Source organism: Gopherus flavomarginatus, chromosome 1, assembly GCF_025201925.1.
Source record: "Gopherus flavomarginatus isolate rGopFla2 chromosome 1, rGopFla2.mat.asm, whole genome shotgun sequence".
Classification (NCBI taxonomy): Eukaryota; Metazoa; Chordata; order Testudines; family Testudinidae; genus Gopherus; species Gopherus flavomarginatus.
Window position 1 is genome coordinate 317,488,159 of NC_066617.1, and position 12,283 is coordinate 317,500,441.

Here is a 12,283-nt window from a genome sequence, read left to right on the forward strand (position 1 = left end):
ATTAAAAATATGCATGGTGCATTATGCATGCATGCAGTGGTGCAGAATTCCCCCAGGAGTAGAACATTAGGGATGTTGCATATTGGTGTTTACACTTCCATTTGTTTTAACTATCTCAGATCATTTGTCTTAAAAAATGAGTGACTAGAATAAAAAATACCTTCACTTATATTGGTTTACTTTCAGATAAAAAAACCATAGGTCAAAATTTTCCAACCTGGGTGCCTGAAACGTGGCTCCTAAAATCAATATTTAGGTGCCTAAATAAAAGAAGTATAAATGTTCAAAGATACTATGTACTTTCAGCTATCACTGATCTCAGTGAAAGCGGGGCTGCTCAGCACCTATGAAAATAATGCCTCATTTAGGTGCCCGCATCCGGATTTAGAAGCCTAACTTTAGGCACCCATGTTTGAAAATGTTGGTTATGTCTGCTATTCACAGCTATAAAACAATATGCAATAACCTTTCTACTTATTGTTGATGCTTACCTGAAATTGTAACATTTCCAGACGTTTGTCAGTGAATTCAAAGAGAGCCAGGGTAGTCTTCATCATATAAAGTGAATTTACCATGAAGGTTGCCATGTCAGCTGTGCCTAAATTACTAGCAGACACAGTGCATAGCTGTAATAATGGATCTAGCACACAAGACAGAACCTAAAAGGGAAATATGAACAAGAGGGAAAAATGTTTCATGAGACTTTAGACTTGTGGGGTACTGACCATTTTGCCTTTATCATCTATTTATTTCCCAAAACAACATTTAAAAAAAAAGAGAGGTCCCCTGTTGAGATCTAGTGAAAAACAGCTCTTGACCAGCCGGTGATCAGCTACTAGACTAGTAGTGTGGTATAAGAACCCGAAAGGAACAAATTTTACCCTAGCAGGAGATGGAGCAACTCAGAAGAGAAGATTGGTGGTTCATAGAATCATAAAAATGTACAGAGTGGGAGTGGCCTCAAGAGGTCTTCTAGTCCATCCGCCCACACTGGGGCAGGACCAAGCATATGGGCATAGCGTGTATATATAATTTTTAAAAAATAACTATCAATAGGATAATAGAATGTGGATATTGTAATAGGACATTCCATGCTGTCATAACTATCCATTTTATTAGCCACAGTCTTATCAGTATTAAAATTGGAGGGGGGGGGGCGGGCGGGCGGAAGTCTATAAACAATTGCAGACAAAAGCCATACGAACATAAGAATGGCCATACTGGGTCAGACCAAAGGTCATCTAGCGCGGTATCCTGTCTTCCAACAGTGGCCAATGCCAGGTGCCCCAGAGGGAATGAACAGAACAGGTAATCATCAAGTGATCCATCCCCTGTCACCCATTCCCAGCTTCTGGCAAACCAAATTCATGCCTCTTTAGTATTTTTTAAATTGAGCCCAAATTATGTGCATATTTCTCTGTGTTCAAATGAACTCTACAAACTATACCTGTACAAAGTCAGCTTGACGAGCATCCAACGGCACAACAGATGAGTCATGGGATGCCAGAACCTCACGTAGCAATGTGAGTGTTTGATTCAGTGCAGAGCTTGGGCCAAGATCCGGTGGTGGGAGTTCAACCTAGACAACAGATAATTTATTCCCTACTTGTGTTATATTCACAGGAAATAATAAGCAGTATGTATCCATGTTACTAGGTACCAATCAGCTACCGGTAATGTCACACACAGTCAAGCAGAGATGGAGTTCAATATTTTGACACTGGACAGATCTATAACTTGTTCTAAAATATACTTGCCTATGACTCCCGGCGTTACAATATCACTTATTACTTACTGACAATAAACAAACCAACCTTCCCCTAACATCTCAGTCATATCTAGCATTAAACTTAGTATTCAGCAACGTGCTTCATGAATGCTTCAGAAATTGGCAAAATTAAAATCTGTAGTGGCTTGTAAAATGGAGAGGAAAAGTAATATAAACTTCTTAAGTCCTTTTATTGAAGTTCGGAGTGCTGGAAGCGAGTCAATAGTCCATCATGCTATTTATACAGCTCTTCATAATGGACAAATAATTTAGATACCTTGTACAGTTTCCAGGGAAGAAAGGTAATCAGAGGAACAGAGGCTATCAAGTGGACAAAATTCTGCAATAAGAGCGCTACAAATCCCCCACAGAAGCTGAGATAACACAACTTTCTTGAATAAATTCAGAACCAAAAAGGGGGACTATTCTGGTTAAGAAAGAACAATTCTCCTCTCCCTTGGATCTTGTACATAAGCTTTCATAATCTGTACATTTAGGAAACACTTAAGGTACTGTGAATATCTACCTGCTATTGGTAACAGACTGAACAAACAGAAAATTTAGATCACATTCTTCTTGACAGAGTATAACCCAAATGTTTTTCCACTTTAGCTTTCCAACTGAAATTATAATGAAATGTATAGGGATTCTATGAACTTACTAATGGAAACCTAAACTACATTCACGGGACTCATCCATCTTTCAATTTAATCTTGATTTTCTGACAGCTTTTAACAGAATACTTTTCTGGTGATAAGGGACCACCACCAGTAATGGTATTAGTGTGGACCAGTTCAGACCACATCACAAAACTATTCCATTTAAAAATGCAAGCCTTTCTAGTAGATGGCTTTGGAAAGACCAGGAGAGGACATGGGCCATCTACTCGGAGATGATATGTCTAAGGACCTCTATACTGGATGTGTGCCATGGAAACTACAAGACCCATTGAGGTAATGGAATTCTGTATTCAAATTCCATCTCAATGTTGGCAGGTAGCTCTGGAGCTTCCCACTGTTTGAGTGGAGAGATTTCAATCTCTAATCTGGAAAATGAGTTTGAGGATGAGCCATACATACAGAGCTCTTACTTATTCCAAACGTCTGCTCTGTAATGTTGAAACTTTAGAGTCATTTATTTGAACTCAGTAATTTCAGCATCTTGATAGTGACCTAATAGATAAGGGAAGACATATACTGTACTAAAAAGTATAATAGTGTTATCTGAAATTCAAGGGGCAATGTGTCCAAACAGAAATTCAAGCACATGTTTCCACTGATAGGTCCCAGACAAGCGTTCCAGTACAAGGCTGCATTGTCTACCACAGGGCTTGTAGATATGGGAGCAATGAAGAGTCAAAGCACCTCTCATGAGCTAACCAGGCCAGAAATATTGATGCTGTCTTGAGACATCAAGAAACATCCCAACTAGCTGCTAATGACATTGTGCTTGACCCACACCACTTATCTACCTACAATCTTGGAGCCACATGAGATTCTAATGCTGATATCCTGAGGGCTCTGAGCAGTCATGTTATTCTGGTACTAAACCACGAGAATAGCAGAGGAAGAATCCAAAATTGCTAGACTTTTGATCTGCCTGCACAGAGCAGAGGCATAAAGAAGGATACATAGGGACTGAATAACTCTGACTATGGTTCTAAACTGTTCCACCAGCACTGATACACTGAATTCAAGAAGGCATGGAGAAGACAGATGCTGAACAGTTTCTTCAGGATAGGGACCCTGTGGAAGTGCAAGAAAGGTCCCCTGGCAACACATTATTCTGACAGTGCTAACGCGCTGAACCCAGGAGATGCTGGGAAAGTCCTTGTTGCTCAATCAATCTGTTGGCTCTGACATACAAAAGCCAAGGTGGCATGGGAAAGATTCCCTGACACTGAGCTCCTGTATAGACTCTTGTCCTTAGGAGGCATTCTTTGGTATTGAGTGGGGATGGAAAGACCAACACTACTGATGCACTGCGGAGAAGATCCCTTGCTACTAAACTTTGCCATAGGTGTCAATGCTTCAAGCCTAGTCTGGGGAATCAAGACAACTTCCCAGTGCCTATACTTGCCACAGGTCAAGATTTACTTATCCTCAGGCACCAAGCTGAGGATCTGTGGGGGGGGAGAGTTAGCTCAGTGGTTTGAACATTGGCCTACTAAACCCAGGGTTGAGAGTTCAATCCTTGAGGGGGCCACTTAGGGATCTGGGGCAAAATCAGCACTTGGTCCTGCTAGTGAAGGCAGGGGGCTAGACTCAATGACCTTTCAGGGTCCCTTCCAGTTCTAGGAGATAATAATAATAATGGAGATATACCTATTTTTTTTTAAATGTGTTACCGATGTACAATACTACAGCTCCTGAGAAGCCAAATCAGAAGCCTGAAAAGAAGCAGGAAAGAAATAGAAAAAAGATTCCAGCACAAACTGAAACTGTGTTGGTTGAACCTGATGGGAACTTTTATTGGCTGACCACAGAACTGGAGTCTCAGAGACACTGGAAGTATGCTCACCAGTGCAGTGCTCTTGAACAAGCCCACATGTGCCACTGTAACAGGGTGCTGGCCAAAAGGCACTGACCCAGCCCGTTAGCTCAGAGCCTGCCAGCTCAGCTCCCAGTAAGGGGAAGTGATTGGAGCTTACAGGGTGTGGCTGATTAAAGCGCTAAAAGAGAATCACCTGTGAGCTTGATGGGAGGTGGGGGGAAGGCCTATAAAGCTAGCAGGAAGGAAGCGGAAGAGAAAGAGGAGGAACAGGAAAGTGAGGGCCTGTTGCTCCCAGCGGCTACCTGATTGATACTGAACTGTATATAGCTGTATATAGGTGGTGGCGGGAAAAGACAGGGAAATAAAAAGGCACTGGTGTGATAAAGAGTGGTCTCCAGCTAATTTGTACCCGGAGCGGTAAAGGGTCCGTTTACAGCTACATAGGATCAAAAATCTTTAGAGCTAGGGCTTTTCCATCATAACTTATACTGAATTTATGAGGACCAAAGAGCGAGAATCCTGAACTCATGGTATCTTGAGAAAAAACACACTTTGGCAGCTCTATGTACTAGTGACACTTTTTACTTACTAATATAATGTGGGGCACATCAGTACTCAAGATGAAGAATTGCTCAAATGTGATTCTCTTCTTTCCACAGACTACTAGACATAGAATGTAGATCTATCAAAGCAGACAGCACTGCATTCATATTGTGAGACTCGACATTTCAGTTTAATCTAGAAGTCATTCTGCATTATTTCCCTCACTACAGCAAAAATACATTTCCAATTCAGCATTAGCAAGTGGTGTAAAAGAGCCTTAAGACAAATTTACAGAGCACAGGCAGGAATAAATGGTCTAATCATCTGGAATTCAGCATGTGAACAATAACTAACAAAAATTGAAAGGTCCTTTAGAAAGAAAGCAGTTCCAGGAATCTAAATAGCAACTTATTTAAAATCTCCAGATAAATAGTTTAAGACTTCCTGACAACTACAAATAAATTAAGCTATCAAGGGACTATTATAATCAAAATTATATTTTAACCACATCAGATTTATTTCTAGTTCTGACACAAAAACAGTCTAAATTAAAAAAGGGTTCATTTGGATTACAAAAAATAAGTTTAGTAATTACTTACTGGTATTCCTAAAACATTTTTAAAGTGATTTTTAATTGCTTTATAAATTAATTTTATTTCATTTATATACTTGATGGATATTCAATATCCTCTGAAACAGGCGTAACAATAAAGAGACTTATCTTATAGTAAGTAGTTCCTTTAAAGTAATTAATTCAAGGAATAATGAAGAAATAGAGGAAATTGTTAAACAATCTAGAAACAACAAAACAATAAGCACATTTTATTTTTACAAACAAATATTCTCAAGTGGGCATGCCAGGTGATGTGCGCTGAATCCTTAGCAAATGGCATACTGTAAGCTCAACAGACTGCTGTCTAGTGCTATCATCTTCCCTGAAAACCACAATGTTCTCAGAAACAGTTTCCGTGTGCTGATACATGCACATAAGCACAGTCCAAGGAACTGGTAAAAAGGCAGAGATGCTCCCCTACACACTTCGGTTTTGAAGTACATTAAAAAGGGATGATTAAAAACATAATCCTGTGATTTCCTCCAAATTTAAAAAAAAAAAAAAAAAAAAAAAGATATTTGCCACTAACTTAAAATCAACAAAAGGCTCCAGTATAAATGCTTAGCTGATTGTCTGCATTTTTAAACTTTTGCAGAGGTAATGAAAATTAGTTACAACTAAACAAAGCACTTTATGGAAATTATATTGAGTATATAGTTATGTCATCAATTTTGCATTTTTTTAAATGAATGTAGAATTGATTTGAATCACAGGAAATGCTACACTGGATCAGACCAGTGGTCCATGTATGATATGCATGTCGTATTCATTTAAATGGAATATATGGGCCAAAGGTGTTAACATTATCCAGTCACTGTACAACATTAAATTGTTAAACAAGGTAGAGAGTTTGGTATACAGAGACCTCGGCTCTCTTTAATGCCATGGCAAACACTCCCTTAAAACACCTTTTAACTTCGTATTAAAAAAAAAAAGGGCAGGGGGCGGGGAGGGAACCAGTTAGAGCATTTTAAATTTAAATAATTAGGTAAGGCTTTCATTTAACATCCCTTATCCTTTAGCTGGAATTTTTAGAAAGAAACCCCTCCTCGTTGACGGTCTCACATAGTAACAAAGATGGTAATATCCATCCTTTTGGTGAAAAGAGAAGCAGCAGCTAGCTGAGATGGATTGGAGCTGCTGCTGCTGTTAAAGTCTCATCTCATTTCATTCCAGATGGTGTTTGGGATTCAGCTGGAGCACAGAGATTGTGATATCATCTGAGTCCCTCTTTCTGGCCCAGTTTGGTCAGGACATCTCTCAGGATATGGGTGACGAAGGCCCAGAGCCCCAGGAGATGGTGGGAGAAACAGCCATGGTGGCGACGCTCCCTCCAATAGCCAATTTCTCTCCTGAAGTCTCTTTCTTTCAGGATCCACAAAGGGAATGGTGAGAAATATATTCCACCCCCTCAACATTTTGTCCACCAATTAGGCCCAGTTTGACACGCCAATTTTGGTTCACTGATTTCTGGACCACACTTTCCTTGTTTACCAAGCATGGTCTTAACACAGTTCTTAAGTTATATCAGTAGGCCTTTTTGTTTGGACTAATACAGTCTGTCTCCCTTTGTCTTTTCCCATAAATATCTTATGAACCTTTACATACAGTTGAGCCCACAATTAGGGTAAATTACTGTGCCCAATTATCACAACAGGAAACCAAACCAGATGCCTCAGAGGAATATGAAAAACACCCTGTAGGGACAATTATGGAATAACTTGTTCCTCCTCACATGAGACATTTAGCAGTTGGTTTAACCCCATTAACCATTTAACACTTATAATTCCTTTAACCCTTAAAAATATTGTATTTGTATATATTACCATATGAATATTTTATCAATTTTTAGACTTAAGTTTATTGAATATCTTATTGTAGTATCATGAGAGAGTAGAGTTTTTATACTATATTCTCAATAATAGTAGAACTTCCTATGCCATTCATTATTTTGTATACCTCTGTTATAACACCCTTATTTCCTCTGTAAATAGTGCCCGTCCTCTTGCATTTGAAAGTATTTTCATATTCCTTGGCATTTTCTTTGCCTCTCACAATGCCCCTCTATTTCTGCTATATCACTTTTTGAGATGAGATACATAGAATACTGTGTTAAATTTTAGTTAAGGGAACACTAATGATTTATATATTGGAATTATAATATTTTCAGTACTATTTTCTACCCCACTATTTACACATACTAACATTTTGTTTGCTTTTTGGACTATTATCACCGCCCACTGAGCAGAGATCTTCATTCAGCCCAGGTCTTTAAACTGAGTTTACAGTTATTATAGAACCCAATAAGATGTATGAATAGCACAAGCTATTCCTTCTAATGTGCATTATCTTGCATAGGTCAATATTGATTTTCAATCAACATCCTACTGCCCATTCACCTAGCTTTGTTAAGTTTTTCTCAAATTCCTGATAACCTTCTCCAGTCTTAACTAAATGAAACAATCTTTTCATTTACAAGTTTTGCCACCTTACTCATTTTCCCATCACTGATAAGTATATTTAATACCACCGATCCTAGAACCTATCTTTGGGATACCCACTCAACATTGTCTTGCTGAAAACTGATAATTTATGCCTATATTCTATCTGACTTGATCCTGTAGTAACACAATTCTGAATTTGTGATATAAGCACTTTATACCATAAGATTATGACTCCTTTACAGAAATCACTCGAAGAGAAGATAAGGGCTATGACGAAGAAAGTACTCATCAAACACTAGCCAGTAAGATGGTGGGCAGTTTCATCTGTCAAGGAATGAAAATAAAGCCCCAAATATTAGTCCTTTTAAGGCCCCTTTCCATAGGGCTTGCTTGTTATCCACTAAATAAAGGTGAAACTCAAAAGTAAATCAACTGATATATCTTGATACCCATTCAGAGATAGTCTTTGAATGGAGATGTGAGCTTCCGTCATCCTTTCTAAGAAGAAGATAAAGAGTCTAAGGGAGGCTCTAAATGGATCAGTACTGTCAATATAGAATGCCAGGTCTCCTCTCACATCCAGGGTATGAAGACTGGCTTTTTCCTGTGAAGTCTGAAATTGTGGTAAAAACCAGGTAATTGACTGCCTTGATGGATATCGAAGTCTCCAGAGAATTTAGAGATGAAGTGAGGATGGGGACACAGAGTCACAAAGACAAAAATCTTCAGCTGGTAGGTGAATGGCCACCAGGTGGACTTTAAACACACCTCAAAGAAAAACCTACAGTTTTAAAATTGAACTAGTTGTTGCCATGGATTTGAGGGGTGTGTATACCCAGAATGTGATCAAGTTAATTGCAACCATATAATGTGCATTCAGCCACTCTAAATTAATGAAATAGAACACCACATAGTTAAGGGTTAATTTGGAGACAGGCTTTCAGAAGCCAGGTTAAATCTAGCTGGCAGTTTCTGCTACTCAGAGTGGAGGAGGGGGAAGACAAGTAAACAACTGAGACCAAAAACCATGGTGGTTTGAAAACCTTGAATCTGATATTAAAATTTATTGAAAGTTAGAAAAGTGATGATCCAGTAGGTGTCATTATGACTTATGTGTTTTGCAGAAGTTAGTTATAAAAGATTAGCTAATACAGTATACTTGGGAGCAGTCCTCTGAAGCCATCTTGAGACACATTTTTCCTGACACCTTTTCTCCCTGGTTGGTGAGCAACTGGCCACTGCGAACCTGCTGTTAATTACTCAATACTGTTCCAGATATTAGGTAAATATCTGGGAAATTTGGAGTATGGTGAGAAAAAAGTTACTCCGAGCGCTTGGCTACCACACAGTACTGCTTGTCAGCCCTCCTGTATGTAGGTAAGAGAGTAGTTGGTGTTTGCAAAATAGTATGGGCAGGTAACAAGAAGGCATCATTAGCAGCAGGGCTATCTTGCCTTGAGGAGAGATATGCAAGATATGTACCATCGATTGTTGAGATTCCTGTATCTCCTCTGAGGGATCTGCAAAGTCTCAGCCAGTCTCTTTATCAGTTCCTGAAAGATGTTGCAATTATTAGCATAGGATGCAGGAGGAGGCATAACAATCTCATCTGGGGAGGAAGAGGATTTGTTTGAAGGGTGTGTCGCCTCCTCTGCCCTTAGCTCCTGTTCTTCCAAAGAGTCTCCCTAGGGAAGAGAGTCCCATCTACTGGTGCCTACTCATCTTAATGGTGGTTCTTATGTGGGGACATCCGATAGAACTGGTCACTGTAGGGATCCCCAGGTTCCAAAAAACACACTGTGGAGGAGCATAGGCAAAGAGGAAGGAATCTCAAGGTACTGCTGCCAGGGAGTGTGGATTGGACAATGACTAGTATTTAGAGTCTCATCATCTTGATATGCCATGAACGGAGGCTGGAATGGGAAGAATTCCACCACCTCAACAGAAATTTCCAAGTCAGAGGAAGTGCCATCCCCTGTATCCAAGGGAAGAGCTAGGGGTGTTGGTACTAGTGGCCATGTCAGTATTGGAGGCCAAGTGAGTAAGTACTAGCATCTGCATCAATACCGGTGGCTGACTTTGTGTGTGAAGGTGCAGAGGTACGGGAGGATATGTCAGTGCATGCATACATGTTGATACCGGCAGCAGATGCCTCTCTGATACTTGTAGTAGAGGGGATTCAGGTCTTTCCAACACCTGGAGAATCTCATGGAAGAGAAACATGGTCAGTACTGGTGATCCTGGGCACTGTTTCTCAGGATGGGATGTGTTGAGCAGTACCAGAGATGATACGGATTGTATATTCCTCAGGTCTCAAGGAGCAATTCATAAGGAGTAGCTTTCAATCTGTCCTCCCTCATCTTTTTGGCTCTACTTTTGAATCTAAAGCAGACCTTACATTCAATGGGATGCTGGACTCTGAGGCAGCTGGAATGATCCTTGCTGAGGCGAAAGGACCAGGGACAGATCTGGTATGGTTTGAAGCTCATAGTTTTGGGCATAACCCATGTAAGATAGGCTGCAAACAAAAGAGAGGCTGTGGGGGAGAAGGCCATGACTACAAATGTGGGGGGGAATCCTCATGAAAGTACAAACCTATGCTATAAAAGAGAGAAGAAAACTACAAGCTAAATAAAAAAGGACAAAATACTAAAAAAGTAAAGAAGAAAATAGGCAAGCTAAGGAGCTAGCTTGTTAGTCCTGCTTTGAGCAGGGGATTGGACTACATGACCTTCTGAGGTCTCTTCCAACCCTAATATTCTATTATTCTAGGTAGCAGACACTGCAACACTCTCTCTCAAGCTACACAGGTGGCTGAGAAGGAACTGGAGTGGTGGTGCGTCTGTCCCTACCTATATACCCTCGATCTGGAGCATGAGGGTGTATAGTGCGCAGGTGTGGACCTGCAGAAGCTGCTAACAAAAAGTCTGATCGGAAATGCACACACATCTATAAGTGGGCAACTGGTAGGGACAATAACGTTAATAATTTACTGTGTGTTACAGAGTGCATGGAAACATGAAATGTCAATTTTAAGATAATGAATCAAAATGTAAACAACAATTTTTACTCCAATAGTCTCCTTATATTAAGGAAAAACTGGAGAATTTGTTTTAAAATATGAAAAGCTTATAATTCTGAAACAAACCTTTTCCATTAGTTTACTTGCATGTAGGCTCAGACTATTGAAGAATATCTTTTTGCTTAATAAATGCATTTCTTCAATTGTGGTTAACAACGTAGCTGCACTGTTGCCCAAAATACCACTGAACAAAAAAAGAAAATATTTTGTTAAATCCAAGAAAAAAATAAAACAGATCCAGATATTTTAGTCAAGGTTCAAGAATATGACACCAAGTCTAAAAGTTGGAAATGCAGAGTGAACTGTCATAGGAAACAGCTTTCCCTATTAACTAATTCTAATAATAATTTGTAAGATAGGATGATTTGTGAGAACAAGCACCTCTAGCCAAGATAATTAACAATTAGATACTATCTCAGCTATAACATATGCATAACTTAAATTAAGTAATATATTCCACTAAAAAAATATTGGAATTACAGCTTTGTTGAAAAGGAAACTACCTAAGCATCCAATTCAGGTTTTGCCTTAATGAGTTTTTGTTTGAATATTTAAAGCCAACAAGGAAGAGAAAATGCTAAATTTTCAGTTATACAGCAAAACATAGTACATAATGAAACTAATATTTTATTTTTTCAAGATAGGCTAAAAATATTTACCTATCCAATATGCTACTGTCTTTTTAAATAAGTGGGGGAAAAAATACTCAACTTTATTTCTGCTATAGAGAATAAAATCCAAACGAGAAAGATGTGTTGATAATGTCATTTCATCTCCACTACTTTCCAGATAAATATGTCTCTTCACACACAAAATTGTACTCTATAACACTTTAAAAATGTACATGCTTGGCTACTGGAAGTGTAAAATTAGTTTATTAGTTTTACTACAACTGTGTTATACCCATTATGCCATGACACTTTTCTACAAGCTTCTTGCATAGGAGTTTGTCGTCTAAATTAAAAGTGATTCTAAGTTACAGACTACCTTGGGTAAAAACGATCATATCTGAATGAGACTAATGTGACACTCTTAAAAAAAATAACAGCTTGGTTTTCAAAGCACTATCAGCCCAAGTCACCAAAGTCTCAAATTAGACCTTGCTATAGTAATTAGATATCAGTTTCCCTCTATTTTTGACAAAAACATTTGGCTAGTAGGATCAGTACTATAATCTTTGACCTTTAAACAATGCCTATAGTTAAGGCTGCCAAACACTCCCCATTATAAGATTGTTTTCAGTTGCTTGTAACTACTAAATCTTAACTGTTTGGGCTTAAAACAAAAAAAAAAAAAAAAAAAAAAAAGAGAATTCTTCTTGTCTTCCTCATCCACTTTTG

At 38.8% G+C, this 12,283-nt stretch overlaps 1 protein-coding gene across 2 annotated transcripts in view; it reads right to left on the reverse strand.

Moving 5' to 3' along the window:
* Positions 1 to 12,283, reverse strand: part of COG6 (component of oligomeric golgi complex 6) — an 85,679-nt gene that overhangs the window by 13,101 nt on the left and 60,295 nt on the right. For both annotated transcript variants that reach the window (XM_050948685.1, XM_050948676.1), the window contains exons 13-15: positions 11,010 to 11,127; positions 1,448 to 1,579; positions 492 to 659 (exon numbers count right to left, since the gene is read on the reverse strand). In XM_050948685.1, coding sequence (XP_050804642.1) covers positions 492 to 659; positions 1,448 to 1,579; positions 11,010 to 11,127 — 418 coding nt within the window. The remainder of the gene's footprint in view (positions 1 to 491; positions 660 to 1,447; positions 1,580 to 11,009; positions 11,128 to 12,283) is intronic.